Source organism: Syngnathus leptorhynchus, chromosome 22 (assembly GCF_054491065.1).
Source record: "Syngnathus leptorhynchus isolate UIUO chromosome 22, UIUO_Slep, whole genome shotgun sequence".
In the NCBI taxonomy this organism is placed as follows: domain Eukaryota; kingdom Metazoa; phylum Chordata; class Actinopteri; order Syngnathiformes; family Syngnathidae; genus Syngnathus; species Syngnathus leptorhynchus.
The window spans coordinates 7187727-7209135 of record NC_141216.1 but is presented as its reverse complement, the minus strand read 5'-3'; the positions used below and the strand labels follow the sequence as shown (position 1 = coordinate 7209135).

Genomic DNA, 21409 nt, shown 5'->3' with positions numbered 1-21409 from the left:
AGAAAATGTGTATGCGTTTTATCTGGAAACCTGCATCACACCGTTTCCCCTTTCAAACGAATTCAAGGAAAATTCTATTTGAGGGTTAAATAAGAGTAGAAGCTTCCCAAAAAAACAAAATTGCAAAGAATAAGAAAAAGGTCCTATTCGGATTTATCATGAAAGCAACAACCTTGCACAGAAACCTTGCTTTCAAAAGAAATGGGTAAAAATTGAACAAGATCCAGTGTGTGATTAAGAAACTTACTTTCAGCGCCGCCGGGCAAAACACAAAAGCTGATGAATGCGTGACGTCAAGACAAACGGGCCTTTTCTATTCAGACAACTACGTTACCCCAAAATTGCTCCGGAACATCAAATTGCTGTTAATATTGTTCGGCAAAAGGTGATTCGTTCAAAGCGAGCTCGTCATTACCAATAAGGAGATGTAATTGAGGTGGCGCCCATTTTGCCAATGAGGGTTGAAGGACGCTTATTATGTTTGTACCATTCAAATTGAACAAGAGACAAAACATTTTTCATCGCTGTAGAATGACCCAGAAATAAAAGATACGATAATGATGAACCACATGCTGCTTCGCCATGATCACATTATGTCGAAAGGGGGGGGGACGTCCCTTCAAATTGTAAGCGTGTCCCTAATTAGCAGCGGCGGGCCGATGAAACGGCGGCCTCGACGCCATCCCGCTTTAATTGACACGTGGCGGAAAGCCAAGCTGGAGATCACCTTGTCATTTTCTGACTTTATTAGCCAGCCAGCCAGCTTCTGGAAATAGCCAAAGACACAATCATTTGAGAAAAATAATTTTGCCACCACGCCCCTTCAAGTTCTCATCAAACATGCCAGTCTGCATATTCATCTGGCATTTTCGATTGATCTATTTCTTCTATTTGACTATTGAGGCCATCTGTCTCTCGCATGCTGTTTTTGAATCCACCACTTTATGACAGCACGTCGCCATCTGCCAAAAGTCGTGTTTTGAACATGACGATGTACCGTCGCTGTCATGTATGCAGATTTCAATGAGATTTAAATTACGACTAGGGATGGGAAATCAACCTCCTCCTCGTCATCCAGAGAACAATTTCGATGTTTACATCCTTTTACAGTCCTTTTTTGTGTGTGCATAATCTCTCCTCTCCTGAGGGATGCCAGTTCTAGAATGCGTTTCCATACTTGGCCTCTAAGTGTCAGCATGCCCCGCTTTGCCGCCACCGCGCTCTCCATCTTCATGTGTGCGCATAAAGGAGTCGGGCTCGTAGTCAGCAGACGCACACGCACTCCGCCGCGCAGCCACACAGCCGGCCGGGCTCTCCTCCTTCTCCTCCTCCCCCGGCACGCTCCGAGAGGACCCTCGTGACCGCGTCGTCCGCTCCCTCTTCTCCCTCCTCCTCCTCTTCCTCTGAACGCTTGTCTCAAAGTGCTTTTGCCGAGCGAGAAGTTTGGTCCGGGGGACGCGCGCGGCTCTCCAGCCGGTTCCCGAGGCTCCGTCTATCCGCTGTGACCTCACCAAGGACGGCGCAAGTTCAAAGCCCCTGGAAATGGACCTCCAACTGGAACCATTTCATTAATCTCAAGAATTTTTGGGGGGGGAGAACTGCACAGCCAGCTTCTGGACATTGTTGGACCACTACACGAGCGCTTATCAACATCACCGTTTCCAGGCTACCATCAGCACAAGCGGCACTTGTTGTCCTCTGCGCCGCTGTCTTGTGGGACCATGTCACCTGGCTCTTGGAGCTCATCGATGTGGCACGCCACGTGGATATTATCTCTCCTCTTCGGCATCCGCTGCACGCTTGGTCAAGGTAAGCAGCAAAGGGGGGGAGATGGGGGGAGCAAACAGACAGTACATTTTGCACGACTGACTAACAGGTGCATTTACCACAAGTTGACCTTTACAAAAATAAAAGTATCTCACATTGTTTGTTTCTAAAGCTGTTTAAAGAACTATACCAGAACACATTCAATGACATTTAGGTGATGATTTAAGGTGTCTGATCTTCTCCACAACTCACCTCGGATTTTCGGATTAGGATTCAAGGCTGGGTATTACATTTCAAGATAGACTCGAAGCTTTCGGTGGTGCTCGCTGAAAACAAACAAGGCGGATGGATAGCCGCAAGGGCGGGCACATCCGAGCGGCTGACATTTACAGGAGCCGGGTAATCGCGTGTGCTCAGGATTAACAGTCCCGACATTGCCCGATTCCTTAGCTTTCTTTCCGCTCTGGCGCTCTCTTAACCAAGCACCCAGGAGATGTTTGATTTTGGCCCGTGGTTGAAAGTGACCCCGCGTGGGAGAGAATGCCCGCCTTGGTTCGATCAACCGAGTGAAACGCTTTTTTAACGACGGGAGAATGGCCTTGGAGAGCCGTCAAGTCTCACCAAGCGGAGACGGATGGCCTCATCCAGTCTTTAAATACTACAGAGTCCAGGATTTTAGTTGAATTCCAAATCAGGGTCATTGCGCCGACTTGGACCGAATCGGCTGTCGGGTTCTGTTGGTCTGTTTCCAGGTGTCGTTGTTGGTGTGGTGGTCCCTGTTAAGTTTTATTTTGGGACTTTCAATCTTGTTGGGCACACATGGCCATGCTAATAGATAAGCCACTTTGGGAAAAGTACTCCAAGGCCCTTTTCATTATCATCCTTGAAGGAATTTTTTTTTTTTTGGCAGCGTGTCGGTGCGTCTTTGGAATTCTGACTTTACGCAAACATTGAGACACGGTCATTTTTTTTTTTTGGACAGCTTTAGGAGATTGGATTGCAATTGTGCTTTGGGAAATTGTGTTCACATCACCAGTGGCCGAATGCACAAACTCAGACATGCAGGTCTTCTGTTCGCTTGCTGGACTGAGTTGTCGATACTGATGTAAGAACCTAATCCCTTTTTTGAAAACTCTTACTGAGGCTTGAAAGCCAAATCCAAAGGACGCATCTCAATGAGCTTTTAAAATGAACGTCATTGAGCTCTTCAAGTCGTCATTTGTTAGCACGATACAAACGTCTTTTTTTCTTTTTCTTTTTTTTCTTTTTTTTATCTGACAATAAAAGCGACGAGACCTCCCAGCGAGTGATCAGACGTCACCGGCGGATGTGATTTCTTTGATTCGTCACTCCTTGTAATTGACAGCAGGGTGATGTCTGCTTTCTCCGAGCACCTGTGTCCTGTGCTCGGAGAGGAAGAAAAAAAAAAAAAAAGATCTTTGCTGCCAGCACTTTGGGAATGAGTTTTCACTCCTCATCTCGGGAAGAGGGCAAAACAAACCCCCCCCCCAAAAAAAGTTGACTTGTATAGTACAACTGGTCATATTTTGACAAGCATCCATGTAAACTTACTCGTAGCTTCAGGTAGAGCGCATGTACCAATTTGACATTCAACCTTTGCTAGCTCAACTGTTTTTTTAGTACGTTGGATGGAATTCAAAATCAATAGTACTCTGCTGCTTTCGCTTGTATAAAAAAACCAAAACCATACACAATCCGTAACCGCTCGAAGGGATTCTCAATAGAATTGAGTGTGACAAACTTCTGATCGGCGGTGAGGAATGTTGTCTCGGATTGCAAAAAAATAAATTTGGACATCCGAAATAGAATACCGTGACTGTCGGATATTAACGAGAACACCACCACCGAACGTCGAGAAGTACTTAGTGTCTAGAACTTCCTGCCACAAAAGTCCCTTTCATAATTGAATGTGGCAGGTGCAGATAAGGTCAGAGCAAAATGGCGGCGCCATCTCGCTCATCGGAGGGAGCGCAGAATAATCAATGTCATATCCCGCCCTCCCCCTTCAAACTATCTGCCCAGCGTCTTCCTAATTTCCTCATTGCACGGCGAGCCGCTTCTCATTTGCCGTGCCGACACGCGGGGGAAGTTTCCATCCCGCTCGTTGTCTTCGTAACTCGCCGGAAATGACTGACCGATTTGATGAATCGATTTAGAACAGTGTAATTTTCTCATGTCAGTTGAGCTAAAAATTCACAAAGCTCCCCGGCCAAACTGTTTTTGATATAGTACATTTGGGGAAAATATGATTCAACAGACTTTTGATGTTTCCTTTTGCTATTATCGCTAGCTACAAGATCACGTCTTCCAGAGTTGTGCTTTTATTTACTCGCAGTGACTCGTGAAGAATACGACAAAAGTCAATTGCAGCTCGCGTTTCATGCTACATTTCGCGGAGGTGGCGGAGGTTGAAAAGCATCCTTTGTACTTAAGCCTTGTGTTTCTACAGCTGCTTGACTTCATTTTTTTTTTTTAATACTCTTTGATATGTTAAAAGTCGAATGCTAATATTGTGTATTCTGCTCTGCTTTTGAAGCTACTAGCGCTTCTTTGTTTTCTTTTTTTCCCCCCCGCTAGCGCAAACAATGTAAACTCATTTGAAGGAATCTCGTCAAGTCACATTTTCCTGTATTTGCCTTATTTTCTGTCTAATGACTCGATACTCTCCAAGAGTCCATCCACATTAGCATCTGGAAGCCTTCAGCAGTGATGTAATCACGCGCCTTTCCCCCAAAAAAAATAAAATAAACTGCCCGACTTGAACTTTAAGGCTTTAATGCGTGCTGCGACCAGCAGGGTGGTCGGCGGCCTCACCCCTGGTTAAATGAACCAGAAAGTGAGCGGAGCGGAGCGGAGCGGAGCCTCGGCGGGAGGGAGCGTTCATGCAGATCTGCGCCTGTCTATTATCTAAATCCGTTTCGGGAATCTCGGGAAGTCACCTCGTGAACCTTGTGATTGCACTTTGCCCACGGGAGGTGTTTTATAAAATGTCAACGTGTGTCTAATTTACGGCTTAGCTTAGCGTCGTCGGCAGCACGCTTCCCAAAGGAGACCTATTCGCATGTAATAAGTAAAAATGATGTCACGGGTAGTAGCCGAGCGCTTCATTGGAAAGCTGAGATCATTCTCGTTTGACTGTGCCAAAACCTCAATTCTGAAATATGGGTCACGGCGGCTCATTTTTCTGTGATGGCTCACAATTGAGCCACAAAACTTTTCTGTTTGGTAACATATGAATAATCTAATTGGAGTGGTTAATTGTTGGCATTTAATTGAGGTTGTCGCTATACGTCGTTGGCATAGATAGATTTTTTTGCATCATTTGTCATCAGAGGCCACTGATCACGTAGCAGCAGTGCAATACACGGATCTCGTTTCCACACAGTATGGGGGATAACGGCGTTTTATTTTTGCATTTCCCCTATGACAGTTGGATTAATCAGACGTAGCCATATGCGAGCGTGTTGCAATTAGGCCGCAATCCGAACACGGGAAACAGCTGTCGTCATGTTGCGAAAAAGACAGAGGACATTCCAAATTGCCTTCGCTTTGATTTGTACGGCACTTTGATTTGGCAAGAGATTGTGTTTTACGCAGTCCTAAAGATAAGTGTTAAGTCTTATCGTTTCCAGGTGCTTGCGAATGATGTCCGTGTTTTTTTTTTTTAGATGAAAGAAACTGCTTTGAAAATGATGTTTTTTGTCCTTGCTCAAATAAACGGTCTTTTTATTTTCCTTTTGAGATTCTGACAACTTTTTAAGCGTCCCTTTTCTTGCTCGCAAAACCCGCTGTTAACCGCCAACAATATTTCACCTGCTAAAAGCTCCGTGCTGCAGGGACTCATTCTTCATTTCGTCAAATGTTTCGACACCTCTGCTCATAAAACGAGATGTGCTTTGACGTTTCAGAAATATGTCCTATTCAAGGTTTGAATCATCCTTGGAAGTGGTTAAAATGCAAATGTTTTTGGATTCGTCAAGGCATAAGAGAGGCAGGTGACATTCTGACACTTCATTGTGTTCTTTTTAATTTCCAAAAGAAGGAAAAAAAACAAACATTTTCAAATACTTATATAAGTGCTTACATTTTGAACCAATTTTTTATTGAATATCTATTTTCTTTGTGAAAAACGGAACTAGGGTGTATTATGTTTGCTAATATCCCGTGCTGATTTCTTTCGATTCGTCAAATTAGCGTCGCACGTGACCACTTAGCGCTCTGAGTGGTCGTCGCTTAATGGGGGTGACCTCGCGATAACTGGAGGTGTCAGCATGAGAGGCGGTTGATTAGACGCGTGACTTTACCCGACCTCGGACGCGGCACGCTAACAGCTAGCTCGGAGGCAACCACGGCAGCAGCGTAGCGGTGTCGCTAGCAGATGCTGGCAGTCACGCGCGCAAAAAGATAATCACTCTCTCAGGGCTGAGCCGAGCGGGCAGGAAGCGCTCCATCCGTCTTTTCTCCCGTCAATACTTACAATTTTAATTACACCTGAGTGCTGTCAGCCCGCCAAACCGGCAGGCAGCAGCTATTGATTCACATGCTGGCTAATTGATTCATTGCGTTCAAGGGGACACTTTTCCCTTCGGCTCCATCCCTTGTTTTGGATATTGCCGGCAAGTTGTTTTGTTGTCGATTAATTTCACGTGTTGGCCAAGAAAAGTTTAAAGACCGAAAACCATCTTTCTACCTCAGATCGCTTGGAAATCTTCCAAAATCAATAAGGATCTTAGAGTTACTTTTCGAACACAAAACAGCAGTTATTACCATGTCCCCCCCAAAAATATCTACAAAGGATTTATTTTTGACTGAAGAAAATGGTCCTGCTGGTCGGATTGTCATCAAAGACACGTTCTCATAGTGTCCAAAAAGACATCCGACGCCGTCGGCCCTCGTGCCGCTCTTTCTAGTTGTTTACTTAATCAATGTCGGCCATTCTTTCTTCCCTCGGGCCGCCTTGAGCTTCTTTCGATGCAACCGTCTCGGAAAAGACAAAGTGGCCATCGAAGCCTGCCGACGTGGTTCGAGCATCTCTGATGTTTTGATTACGACGTTTGTCAGTTGTTCTTTATCCCTCTCGTGGTATGATTAACGATTCTGACCGCGCTCCCGCCCGAGGCCCTGCGCTGCTTTCGTCGTGAAAAACCGAGACCGCCGCCGGCGTAGCGCCAACGAGTTCTGTCCTCGCTTTACCCCTTTCAAATGCTTGGATTCTCATCAATTTATTCACGCTCGGACACAAAAGACTTTTCTGTTCGATAATCCAAAATCGAGGCTGCTTCACAAACTACTCCGAGGATCGTCAAAGTGTGCTTTGACGCCACCGACGCTGTTTCAGAACGCATTCGTGCGGAGGCGGCGAAAGATGGAGGGAGGGAGGGAGGGAGAGGGGTGGGCGCCCAGGGATCCGTAAAGGATGAAAAGGGGTCTTGGCAGGAGTCTTACGGGGCTAATAAAGTGAAGTTCTCTCAGATTAGTTGGCTAATAGAGCTGTAACATCTTGCCGCCAGGCTGCTGCCGACCGTAATATGGTACGGGAGGCCCTGACGGATTACCTGCTGTGAAGATGCTCCCCCCACCCCATACCATCACCTCATATCTAACATCGCCAATTTGCATTCGTGCCTTTCACATTTTTATTTTTCCACAGGCCAGCTTCTGTACCTGCAATCTTGAGCTTTGTCTTTTTGCAAAGCTCTCCAAAGCAAGTGAGCCAAATAGAACTTAAGTAGCTGGCAGCCATTCTTCTCCTCCTCCTCCTCCTCCTCTTCTTCTACTTCTTGATGAGCGTATCAAAGCCACTCATCTGTCCTACTTCCTCTTCTGGTCCACTTTCATGACAAGAAACCTTTCGAGTCCTTCCCTTAATGATTGCGCTCCTATTTCCGCTCTCACTATAATGGAGCTCTTTCCTTTCCTAGAAAACCTTTCCAACGTTCCTTCAACTTGGCCATCTTTGATCTCGGAGCATGAGCAACATCCTCTGTTGACGTCACGGCCCAAATGTTACTTCTGTATTTGATTTTGAGTTGGCGGAATGTCTTACTTTTGTGGAAATGGCCCAAAGAATGAAATTGTAGAGCATGAATGTTTGTTACTTTGTGCTTGAACGAGGGATGTGTAATAAATGTGCACTTTGCACTCAACTCATTTTTCTCGATGCTGCTCAGCTTTCTATTTGCTCCGGAAACAAAAAAGTTCTTTCAAAGCCGCTTAATTTTACTCTTCCCTTACAATTTTCATCACGGAAGAGCAACAGATGACTCAATAAGTTTCCTCAGTGAAAATGTTAACCAAATGATCCTTTTATTGCCATTTTTTTTTGCCAGACTTGTAGTGGGGGGGGGGGGGGGAATAAAAGCAAAACGGAATGTAATATCACTGCTATTCGGAGAAAGCGTAAATCATTCGGCAGCTCGCAAATGCATTAGACGATATTAGAAGATCAAGTAAAAGCGATTGGAGGATAAAGTGGAATGAAATGGTGGAGGCAATCAGACTTTTCAGTATCTCTGAAATAATTTGCACAGCAGTTCCCACAATGACAAATCCCTTCTCTTCCATTCTCCTGAAATGTGTGTCAATGACATCTTCCGCCGCATAATGAATTCACTGTGCAAAGACGTTCCTTTTCTTTTTCCTCCCTATATTTAGCTCATCCTTTATCTGAAAGCGCCAGCGATCGTCTTATTAGCCGGGATTACGTCTGATCGGGGAGCTCTTAAGCTGTTTTGCGTTTTATCAAAGTGACATTAATTGAGAGAGTTTGGAGACGTCCGCCGGACCCCTCGGCCGAGATTCCCGTCTTGTTGACCCACGCCCCGCCCCGCGTCCATGTCACCTTAATTCGTGAGGTCTGATAGGCAAACTAACAACCTCCTGTTTAATTTCATTCTACTTGTGTGTGTTTACACCAATTCCCGCAAAACAAATATTTCGACCGGTTGGCACCTTTGGGGATCGCCGCTCGCCCTTAATGAGGGTATCGCAGTCGATACGCGGGACGACTACTTAAAGCAAACACATTTGCGCTTCCCCACGGGCTGTTATTTCCATTAGGACCTCATGAAATGGCTTTTTGTTTACTCATTAATATGTGCTTTCGCTAGCCGCCGCGTAATTTGTTAGCGGGAGTGGGAGGGCCGAGGCGGGGGAGCTGTCGGCGCCGAGCTGCGTGGGAGATGATTGCGTTGCCCTCTGCCCTCCAAAGACACGTCTGCCGAATTGATTTATGGAGAAGGAATAGAAAATACACAGGAGCTCGCCGATGCGTCCTCCCGATCTGCCGATTAATAGAAATGACTCACCCGGAGAGCTTTTTCCAACGCGGCGGGGACCAAAATGGTTGACTTCCCTGTTTTATTTCAAGGCGCTGGGGATTTTTTTTTCACACATCATGCTAGATTAATGGAACATTCCGTCCAACGCTCCGACGGTCGGTAAAGCAAACATTGCCCGCAGGTTCATCCAAAACGAAAGCCTCGTTTGCATTCTGGTCCGAGAAGACTATTTCACGAAGCGCCGCTCGCCTACTCCAGGCTCGTTGTGGACTTGTCATTTTTGTCTCGGCTTGCCACCCTTCCGCTCGCTCGCTCGCTCGCCTTGACTCCAATTACGCTGTCAGGGTGTGAGATGGTGTTAAGTCTTGGCTGGCCGAATACACAACTCACGCGCGGATGACGGGGGGGTTCTAACCCCGCGTTCCACCGCACGCAACCCAGTGGCCTTGTGTTTTTATTCCAGTGGTGTCCAGGACACAGCCTGGCTCGCCTTGTTATGTTCTTCCAAGGAGATAAGTCGAGGAAGCGTCTGCTTGACAAACAACTCAAGAGTTGGCTTATTTTGGTCCACCGCTCATTAGAGCGTCTCTCGGCCGGCCGTGCGCTTAACTGACCCGTCGAGCGCCTCGGTGACGCCTCTCTCCAAAATATGCCGCTGTCACCCTCTGATGAAATCGCCCTAACGATATCAAGCCCAAAGTACGGCTGGCGTATCTTTTGATCATTTCTTCATCTTTTTTTTTTTTTTTTTTTTTAACAATCCTTGTGTGCAATGTGTCTTTCTTTTTATTTTCCACATCTTTGCTCCCCGCCATCCACCCTCGTATGCCGAGGTCAGTAATGAGCCGCTCTGGTTTCTCTTTCCTGCCACAGGCATATTTTCTTTCTCCACACGCACGACATCATCGTCCTCCTCCTTCCTTCCTTGCTTTCTCTTCTCCCACTTTTAAGAATGAGCCCGGTACTCATCTGTCTCGGTTGTGTGAAATATGGATGAGCGCTTGTACACTTGCCCTCCGGCTAGTCACCCGTGGCCTCCCAGGCCAGAATGTTAAATTGAGAGGCGTTCCCCTTCCAGGAAGTGTTGTTGACCAAAACAAATCTCAAATGCTGTTATTAATGCTACCTGCACCAAATGAATAAATGTCATTTTTAAACCTCTCCCCTCACACCCGCCGCTAACGGAACCACGACGGCCTATTCGGTGGCTGAGAAATGAGGGATGAAAAAGAGTGGAGGGATATTTTCCTTCCAATGGTGGCGCGCTCTTGCGGTTTGGATCCCGGCCCACTAATTGAAACAAGAGGCCGCGACGTTGGCTAAGCCGCAGCTGTTGTAACTCTTTGCTCGCGCACTCGAGCATTCTCCACTCTGCTTGTTTTGGACTGCCCGGACTCTGAGGGCACGGTGATTAAAAAACCTTTTGTTTGCAATTTGGTCTGCCGTACGGAGGGGGGCATTGTGTCAATTCATCGAAGGTGAGCCGCCCGCCACCGTACGCGAACAAAGCCCACGTTGTTATTCATTCATGGACGCCAGCCCTGGCGAGACAGAACCATTTGAACAAACGCATCAAAGTGAAGACAAGATTTTTTGATTTATTTTTAAATTGAGTCGACGTGCGTCCTCGTCTCAAAGCGAGACAAGTAGAGTTGAAATGCCAACAGCTCATCACGTTTTCAAATTGTTGTACGAATTGTAATTAACCTCGCAGCTGTCATGTGTCACAATGTCCTACTATACCTGCAATAAAAACATCCACACTTTATTTTCTTCTTATGTTTGTCTTGCTCTTTATGTCTATTCAAACCCCCCCCCTACTGTCACTTACGATTAAAACAATAGTAAAGAATAATTCGATTAGCTGCAATGTGTGTCCGCAGATCCGTCCAAATGTCTCCGGACACATTTATGACATTTCTTAAATAAAGTTCCCGTCTGTTCTTCTCCAATCTAAACAACTCGCCATCCAAAGCGTACGACCTTGAAGACATCCTGTTTGGTCTGGCTCCACGGTGTTAAATAAACACACGGCGAAAAAGACACTAGCTTGACCGCAACTGAGGAATGTTACGCGGGTTGTCGTTTTAGCTGCGTCGCATTTAGAATCGGGCCTCCGTAGCGGCCGTTTAACGGAAAACAGCCGTGTCTTTGTTCCGGAGCTTGTAAGTCTTAGAATTGCACGCGTCAGGGGACGAATGTGTTTGAGATGTTAATGATAGCAACCCAAGGCTTATTTGCGTTTGACCCCCGCGGTGTGTTTGTACTTGGCACCAGCGCAGTGGTGTGTTTTGACGGAGTCTTCTGCTAAGATACTCCCAACGCCAGATGGAACGGCCCGTGGGATTGCAGCTAGTCTCGGGATGGGCTGACGCCATGTGCCGCGGCGCCCGTTCTGCCCCTCGGCCGTCCTCGCTCGGCGGTGGTCGTCCGGGCGTGCGTTGGCCTGCCAATTAAAGACGAGCTGGCGGTCAGGCCGAAGGCTTCATCGCTTCTTCTTCTTCACATCTCCGGCTGGCTGACACCTTACTGCTTTGCTCTGCGTGGCTCATGTCCGTGGTTATAAAAGTTTCTTCATTTCCTGGGTCAGAAAAAAACTCTGTGTATGGTCGTGGAACCATGTTGAAACTCACAGCTTTAAGCTTTCGTATTATGTCACCCACGTGCCACATGATGGCTTTATCCGGAGAGCTCTTCGAGTTCTCTCACCTGGATTATAACATCGATGCCAGAGGTCAGAGGCTTTGCGGGCTGAGCCGAAGTTTAGCGAGAGAGGAGAAAGAGCTAAGCCACGTCATCAGATTGTCAGTGCGAGCGAGGCAAAATATCAGGGGGGGATTCGTTAGCAGGCGCGTTAGCAGGCGCGTTAGCAGGCGCGTTAGCAAGCGCGATAGCAAGGCGCGTTAGCAGGCGCGTCATCGTTAACCACCTGCCTCTGTTGCGCCAAACTCTCCAGTCACCATATGGAGAAGACAGATGCGACAAAGACATCAAATGCCTTTGCATTCAGAGAATTTTGTTCCTCTGAAGGTAGTGTCGGTAGTCGAGATGAAACGGAGCGTCAAGGGTCATAAGCATGGAACATTTTGCTCTCACAACGTTGAATTATTCTTAATATTTCGTCTGCGGCGCCGGCTATCCGATGAAAAATTCCAATGTCACGAGCTACTACCGTGAGGATCATGACGCCATTGTGACCCGAGAAACTTTTAGCTCAAGGCCAATTATATGGATAGAGTCATTCTTTTTAAATTGAAGGCAAAGGAGCTCTGATCAAATCCCAGTGCAATTTCCTGGAATAATAGCTCCTTTCACTAAGTGACATTCATTAGCAGAGGGAACCTTGGAGCATCCTCGTCCTTCCCGAGCCGCCCTTTTTCGGGTTATTTGCGGCCCGAGACGCCGCTTCCGTTGTGCCGTACATTAAAGAAACCGAGTCCGTTTTCCAATTACGCTCACTTTCATGCCATCAAACGTCGGTGGCGGCCTTGAAACGAAATCGCAAGCCGCGCGGCCTTGGTGACAAATCTTGTGTGCGTGTCCTCAGAAGTCATATTTAATCATCAACTACCTTGATGTTGCCGCCACTAAAGACGGAGCAGAGGAGCCCCGCAATATACAGTGTGTATGAATTTTTCACTCCGACCGATTCGGGAATTTCGACTAAATTGTCTCATCCCGGACCTAACCGAGCATCTTTGGCTATTTATTGAGTTCTTTATCATTTTCACAGGCAGTTTAAAATGCGTGATGACGTCAGCTAGCCCAGAAAAATTGCTCTTCAGCATGAAAGTACAGAACCCTACTTGCTTTTTTTTTTTGTCAGCCTGCTGTAATATTTTACCACAGAGAGTGCCTTCAAATTAAGTGCTAAAGGCTTCCTTTTCCAGCTCCTCTGGGTGCGGCGGCGCGTGGGAGCATCGGCCCCTTTTTTTCTTTTTTCTTATAAGCAAGCGCCGAGCAAAGATGTTTTCTGAAGACGACGCATCTTGTGATGTGATCTGCTCCCATTGTGCCTCTTCACTCCGGCAAGTTCTCCACCCCGCTTCCCCTAAGGCAAAACTCCTAGAGTGGAGCACATATTTGTTTATGGATGAGAGACGACATCATACATTTGCATCCTCTCTGCTCTGACTTCTCTCCTCCTCATGTTGGGAAACGGCACTCGATTGATGGACGCCTCAAACGCGGCGGACCGTGACAGCGTTTCATCACGCCGAATCGTGAAAACAACCATCGGCCAACCCACCGTTTGTTTTGTCATAATTACATGAAAAATGACCATCTATGAAAAAATAAACGATTGGGAAATAACCGGAAAGTATAAACCAAAGAGGGGTTCACGTTTGGGTCAGGGCTCCGCTATCAAATCCAGTTTTTAAACAAACACAAAAAACGATCAAACACAACAAAGACGTGCATCGTGCGGAGCAATGAGCTATCGCAGGAAGTAGCGCTTCGCTTCCTCCGAGGTCCCGTGGCGAGATATTTCCGGCTCAAAAAGTGTTCAATTAGTGCCTCCGATGGCACGGTGGGCTTTATCGGCGAAGCCTTGATCCAGAATGGGCACCTCCAGCATTCCGATGGATAAGACCCAAAGACGACAAATGTGGGAAAATGTTCTTGACAACATTGTGCTTCTGGCCACACGTTTGTCAGGGCACCTCTGGAGATCCTACAGGTGGTACCACAAGGTCCAAACATGGATCGGAACATATTGAGTTACTTGGCGCTCGGTCGCCCGCGGCCTCTGGCCACATCGCTCCCGCTGTTTTTCCCGGCAGGAAAATAATATTCCAGCCTTTGACGGCCACCGGCACGCTCGGAAAGCAACGGGCAGCTGGAGGGCCAAATGAGGGCTATTCATCACCGTAAAGCCATTTTATGGAACTTGATGCATATGCTGATGCATCTGCAGCTCACTAACAGTCTGCTCTTGATACTCGGGCATCTTGTCGTTTCAGTTTTTTTCCATCGTACCAGGGATTTTTTGGGAGCTATTCCAAAATCACACAGGCGTGTTCCCGTTATCTTTTGGAGTATTTCCGGGCTAAGACTCGAGATATTTTGTTAAATCCTTCAAAGGTAGAGCAGAATTTCAGTTCCTTGCCAAAAGAGTATTTCTGGTACCTTGAGTTTTGTCTTTTTTTTTTTACAGGATCTTTTGTTAGATTTTCAAAGACAAAGAAGGATTTTGGCTCCTCACCAAAATACAACATCTTCCTGATCATGCGTGTATCTTTTGTTAGATATTCTTAAGAAGAAGCAGAATTTCAGACGTGCTTCAGTTACCTTCTTGAGATAAATCAAGGGATGGTTTCTCCAGACAAAACAAAATTTAAACTCCTCCCTAGAGACATGTTCTTGTTATCCTTTGATTGTTTTTTTTAGGAATAAAACTAGGGATCATTTGTGAGACTATCAAGCCATCCGATTTGCCAGATGTCCAGAGACAAAAAGGACTTTTTTTTTTTTTTTTACCAACCGCAGTGTTCCAGTTATTTTTTCATCTTTTGTTAGCTATTCCACAGACAAAGCCGAATTTCAACTCCCTTTTTTTTCAGGCATTCTTACATTGTTCTGCTCTGCAATCATCTCCTCACTGAGGTTTTGGACTTGCTGTTTTAAGGTTTTGCTCGGTTTCGAGGTCTCCATCTCCAAAGCCCTTACAAGGGGGGAGTGCAGGCGCAACCCTGTTATTTCAACTCCATATATAGTCACACAGCTCCACCGCAACGTTCAAGCCAGACTGGCTGTCTAGCGCCGGACCGGACCGGGGTGTGGTCGCCCTGGCTTTCTCCTCTGGCGGTGCAGAAAGACCAGGCGTTTATAAAGTCGCTCCTGCCGCAGAGTCACCACTATATCAGGCGCAGGATGTTGTGGCGTGAAACGTCAGCCTGCTGAATATCAAGCGGAGCTTGAGTCACCAACCTCCCTGCTCTGCCAAGATGGACACAAATCAAGCAGTCCTCTAGCCCGCCTTGTTGTTGATATCGTCTTTTCAAACATGTTCAGCGACGGATAAGGAACGACAATCCTCTTTTGGTGCAGGTAGATCGGGAGTGACAGGCAGAGAGCGCTTCCCCGGAGACCGGAGGCTCTCCGACATTTAGACACGGATGAGCTCACGCCAACACGGAAACTCTCGCCCTCGTCCCTCGCCGACATCTTGCTTACGAGCTCGCGAGCCAGGACATGGGGGAAGAAAGAAAAGAGATGAAAGTAACGACGACAGACGTGAAAGTGACAACAAAGTGTGTGGCTTGATTGACACTCGTTTCTTTAGTCACGCTGTATTCTTGGGCTCGAAGAATTAATTAACATCAAATAATTCTGCCGCTTCTTTTAAGAAGATGAGTGCGAGAAAAAAGCTTCCCACTCTCTATTTGTACAGCAGCCCGGCATTATGAATTCATAGATTCCGTGGAACCAAATGAGCTTCCGTCACCTGGAATTTGCACTTCCTCTGCATTCTTACCGGAGATGCCTCGTAACCTTCCACGATTCCTCAGTCGCGACGGTCACGATTAGGCAGTTTATTAGTGAAAGTCTTCTTTTAATTTATCCAGGAGTTGCCTAAGTAGGTTGCCCGAATGTTACCTTCACTGTTAGCGCAATCCAGCACGCTTGCGTGTTGTAAACAATCTCGGCTGACTTCTTGACGACATCAGGGAAGTGCCAACTGGGTATTAAGACAGAACGGATGCGGCGTCGAGGGTTTTGGCTCAGTTGACTTACTCCCTCCACTTTTGAAGCAGAGAGCAGCTCGTGTTCATCGGTCACACGGCAACAGCTGGGGCCTTATTGTCGCGCTTATGTATCGGGAGCCCCCCTGGATCAACCCCCCGCTCCCTGCTCTTTTGATATACGCCGCCGTAATCGCTGTCACAAAGGCCTTCTCGGTTTACATAGCGTGTGTGACTATTTTATGGGCCAGACATTCCAGAAAGTCTCTGGCGTCGCAAGTTGTGCCCACAACATCCCGCCAGCCAAAGCAGTCGTTTCCCCCTGCGGACCTTCCCGTCATTCTTGGGGTCACCTGGTGTTTGGATGAAAGATTTCCAGGCAGACCACCCGGGAAGGAAGTTGCCACAGACCGACCTCTGACTCGTCCGTTTCATCTGTGCATTTTGGATTCCAGATTCCAGACGGCCCCCTTGATGAACCTCTCGTGGAAATTAAGGACAAGATCTGCGCCCTCAAATTTTGTATCCCTGCCTACATGTTTTGCAAACCGTCTAAAAAAACCCATCTGTAATGGAAACTAATTTTAGCTTAAGTGCCCCACTAGACCTCATTTCACCCAGAGTTTGTTTGTTGTTGATTTTGAGCAGCTTTTAAGGTAAAATGCGGAAAGTTTCCAAGCAGACATCGCTTCTAAGTACTTCTGCGAGCTTTTACTTTCTGGTTTTTGTTTCCTATTCCCGTCTTCAACTCAAACAAATGACTTGTGTAAATATGGAAGAATGGAGCGGAGATTTTGACTATTAGCTTCCAACGTTTGCATTTGTGCCTGACAGATGTTACTTCCTATTTTTTCTCGAATTTTTAACTCTAGTTTTACACAAGCACGGCATCAATAAATCAACCGAGCTCTGTGATAAAATATTATTCCCCCGCTCTCCGCTGTTGTTGTGATCAACGGAAAGACCGGAAAGCTGCTGCTAATTACTCACGAGCGCGCATGCAACATGACATCCATAAATAAACATATTTATTTACACGCCATGTGACTTAATTACTTGCCGCTTCAAATGTATTGTTAGCGTGTTTGTAACTTTATTTGTAACACTCCTCAGCATTTCAATTAGGCTTTAATAATAATAAAACTCCAGGTTACAGGACGTTCATTAATGGCACACTTAGTTGAATCTATTAATATCGAAATGATTTTCTAACAAGCACCGTTCAATTAAAACATTTCATTGGGCAAAATTAGGAGAACTTTGTTGAGTCGCACCATTTGATCATCGGCGTAAACACGCACACAGATTTAAAAGAAGACATAAAAAGGCCAATCCTGCCGTTTAATCATTTAAAAGCTCCGACAGGAATGAAATGAAATATCTGGGACGAATGAAAAATCAATCAAAAAGCTGTCGCGAGTGAGCGAGGGGGGAGCGGGGACGAGCATCGGCGGCGTTCGGAAGCTTTGTTATTCACTTCCAGAGACTCGCTCTGATCCTCCAAAACACAAATCTGACTAATATGAAAGTCTCAAAAGTTTTTAAGCTTCCAAATACAAACTGTCCCTTCCCTCGACGATGAGATGGTTCAAAGCCGCCCATGCCTAATACGAAAGATCAATATGATTACCTTGCACAAAATAAACGTTTTAAGCAGTCGCCGAGCCGATCCCCGGTGTTTAAACGTGCGACACGGCCTGCCCTCGGCGCCAGAGATAAATTGCACGGCTCGGCCGATTGGCACTCGACCCCTCTAGCTCGAGACGAGAAGAACGCCATCGAGGAAATGGCGGAATTAATCACGGCGCGTGTTGTGACATCATCACTCTCCGGGGCCGCCAATCAGAATGCGGCATTAATTGACGTGGGCCGCAATTAGAAGACGACACCTTGGATGCGACAGCTATCTAATCTAGCGACGTGGAATGTTTAGCGTGGGGTTAAAATGGAGGACGTTGATTAGCAGGAAGAAATGTAACAGGGAGGCTTTTTAAAGTCAAGCAGAACTATTCACTGCATTTTAATCACACTATTGCAATGTTGATGATGAAGATGGCACAAAACGGGAGTTGTTCTGGCGTGATTTCTTCTTATTTGCATCACTCGCCAATCTGCTTGGCATGGCATGAAAGAACCACGGTGGGTGTGAAAAAAAAACCCCCAAAAAACGGAAGCTTGATTGGAGTACAGAATTCAACGCCAGGGCCTAATCATCTCCCCAGGTAGCCGCTAACTTTGGGCTAGCTGATTGAATTAGCCTGACGAGTAGAAAGGTTGTCCGCCAGCGAGACCGATCGGCCTCCTGCTTGGCTTTAATGTAGCTCGGCGAAGCGGATGCAAATGTCATCATTAGGAGCCATTGTCGGTAGAGAAGACGTATGAAACGTTGACAACAGCCATCTTGGGAGATGACAGGCAAACTTTTCACGGCTGATGATAAAAAGACGAGGGAACAAAAAGATCCAAAGAACTGTTGTTGCTAAGCTGCGGGAGTGCCCGCGACAAATGTTCCCGGCGCGAGGAACGCGTCTGACCACTGAGGTCGTTCGCTCGCCGCCGACCTTTGCAATTGGATCCCGCACCGCGCACGGCTGCCGTTTGGTGGGCTCGCTCTGACTGCAGCAGCCTTTGTGCCATTTATTTTCCAATCAATCAGAAACATTATCATACAGAATCAAGTCATCAGCACCCTCTTATGCTTCCTTTGTCACATCTCAGACATATAATCATCACCTGACACATTTTGAGCGACATATTTTTACTCTCACGCTACCTTTTCTTTTTCTCCGGTCCGGCCTCAGTAATTATGTTTGATACCTCTGCATTGCCGGCGTTCTTTGTCAGATCGCATTCTTGCATGGTCACATTCCACCTGTTAGCCATCTCAGGGTCGCGGCTGCCCAATTGTCGGAATCTCATCTCCTCGAAGCTCGTTTGGTTCTCGTCATTTCTTTTTCTCTTTTACGAGTTTAATCGAGCGCTAGCGAAGAAGGATTGGACACACGTCTGGCTGCCTCTGCTGTGACGTATGCGTTGTTGCGTAGCATTAGCATAGTGCTCATTTACCTTGCGCCGCCGAATCATTTCAGGTAATTCAATCTATATGTAAAACACCCGTGCTACCCGCTGACAGCCTAGCTCAGCCGTTTCGCCCCGGAGAGCTCTTAGGTGCCATAATTAGAACCCGCAATTGGGACAAAAGTGTGCCACCTCAGCAAGGAAGTGTACTTTACTGGGTCACCACTGACGGCTGCCAGCTTTTGTTTCATGCCCGCAAGATAACAAGAAGTACAAAGCCGCAGATGTCTGGCTTATCAAAACCTTTGAATCGTTACGCGAATCGATTCGTGACTCAAGTCGGCTGTGCTCACGCCCACAACGGCGCAAAAGGCCTTTTGTTTTTTTTTAAATTCACCACAGTGATTCAGATTTAAATTTAGAATGCGCCTTTCGCTACACTCGCGCTTGGCACACAAATAGAGCCACTTATCTCATTGCAAGCAAAATTCCATCACAAGTTATCTGCGATTCCCGAGCCTAACTTATCAACCTCAAATTCCCACGGATTCTTCTACACTGACCAAACAAGCTGCAAAAAAAAAAAATATTCAAAACATTCACAAAAACGACCATTTTGTGGAGATGTGCAAAGACGGCCAAACCATAACTCGGGTCGTCCGTATAAATGACAGACAGCTAGCGCTATTTGAACCAACTGACTCATTCGGAAAACCGGCAAGCGGCGGCGCTCTTATTTATAGCCGCTCGCTATTCCATGTAAAGTCCATTGTTTATTTTCAACTTCTACTCCCCCCCTCATGAATAATTGACGGGGTTCATCCATAATTTAAGAAAGCAGGCAGAGATTTACACGGCTATTTGTGTCACTGACTTTTGTTTGGTGGCATATTCAATAATTGTTTAATATATCAAATTGACTGCAAGTGGTGAGCGCCGCACCGCGCCGCGCCGCGCCGCTTGATGCCACTTCTGCTTTCCCGACTTGTCGGAGGTTTCGCCGTGCCTGCCGGGGGGGAGTGTCTCCCTCCTCTTTATGCGCTTCCTCTTCGTTTTCCTTTTCTTTCAACAGCCTGCTAGTCACTTTGTTGACATTGCGCGGGGGCCTGGCGCTATCGCTGCTTCAGATTAGCACCGGCTTGTATCTTTTTCTTTTCCCTCCACAGACTTCCTCGTGTGCGAGAGCATTCAAAGATTGCCAACATTAATCGTTCCATAGGAGGCCCAACAAAGTTATTCAAGAGTTCCCAATAAAATACCGACTTGTGTCACGCCAAAGGCATTTCATTATTATTTTTTTCTTGTCGTGCTTCCGTTCGGTTACTTTCTTCGTATTTTGACAGAAGGATGAGAATTCTCACAGCTGCTACCTCTGGAATTGCGGTAACCAAACAACCACAATCCCTGACAGTATCTTATTTATATTGAATGTCTGGAGGTGGTTCTGGTCAAGTTTGCTCTGCGGATAAGAAATCCAATTGATTGTTGGACACCGGGTGTCAGGGTGAAGTACGTCTCCACTTAGCCGCACAATCAGCATGCACGACGGCGTTACGCGCGTTATAGTTTTAGCCTCATCCTCAAATGTGATTTACACCGATGCTCCTCGAGCGGCAAATTTATGGGCCGTCACCCGCTTAAACGTCTGCTTTGTCAGCAGTGAGTCACCGTCATGTTTTGTGAGTCGCGGGAAATCAGCTCGTAATGCCTTCCAGCTATTCATCTTTGCTTGTCTTCAAATTTAAACAGGAAAGAATGATGATTTCTTTTTTTTTTTCTTCTTCTTTGTTCGTGTCATGTTTGAGTTGACGCCTTCAGGCAATTTTGTCAATTCGGTCAGTGTGGAACAGCGACAAAAAAAAAAGCGTTGACTCCGATGTTTTACGTTTGAGGACTTTAACGGGAATTTTTCACCACGATGGAAAAAAAAAAAATGTTACTACGATAAGATGCCCGATTCAGCGGCATCTGTCACCGCACGCTGCCAAAACATGATGTTATCTCATCTTGGCCGTCGTCCCCGACGGTGTCAGTGAACACCTGGCTTGTGCAAAAAAAAAATAAAAAATCATCAACATTTTGCACAGCTAGTCGAGGCAAGCGCCACCCCCGCTCTTTAGTCGGAAACCCCGCAGGGGTCCGAAGTGACGCGCCGCGGGAAAGTGTGGGACATTTGGAGACTACACAAGGCGTGAAGACAGGTGGAAGGATTAGGACACGGAAGTCCAAACATATCAGGAACAGAAAGAACTGCTTCAGACAGTGTTGCAAGATAACATTGTAGCATCGAGACAGTTTTTTTTTTTTTTATGTCCCGAGGCTCCCGAGCTTACCTGGAGGTTTCGGCTACAGTCCACCGGCTATGTCAAGATAAATGAGAAAGGCTTTGAAAAGTGAAGGGGGGCAAACTGGGAGATAGGTCCGAAAGGGGCATCAAAGGAGCGTGGAATAATTGTCGGAAAAGAACCTTGGAGGGTGAGGAGTGATGAGTTTAAGACAGCTGCTGCATCATTAGTGGATTAGGATCCATCGTGCAAGACCGGGTCCGCTTCCCACGGACACGGTCAAGCAGCCGGCCGCGAGTCATCTCGCATTCATCACCTCCAGAGGTTTTTCTCACCATTCTTTGTCGGAATT

General features: G+C 46.6%; 1 protein-coding gene across 2 annotated transcripts in view; it reads left to right on the top strand.

Annotated features, from left to right (window-relative positions):
• Positions 1–1305: 1305 nt before the first annotated feature.
• The window catches only part of LOC147039864 (protein sidekick-2-like), an 84889-nt gene continuing 64785 nt past the window's right edge, over positions 1306–21409 (top strand). For both annotated transcript variants that reach the window (XM_085904235.1, XM_085904234.1), the window contains exon 1: positions 1306–1809. In XM_085904235.1, the coding sequence (XP_085760361.1) occupies positions 1722–1809 (88 nt within the window). In that variant the 5' untranslated portion in view covers positions 1306–1721. The remainder of the gene's footprint in view (positions 1810–21409) is intronic.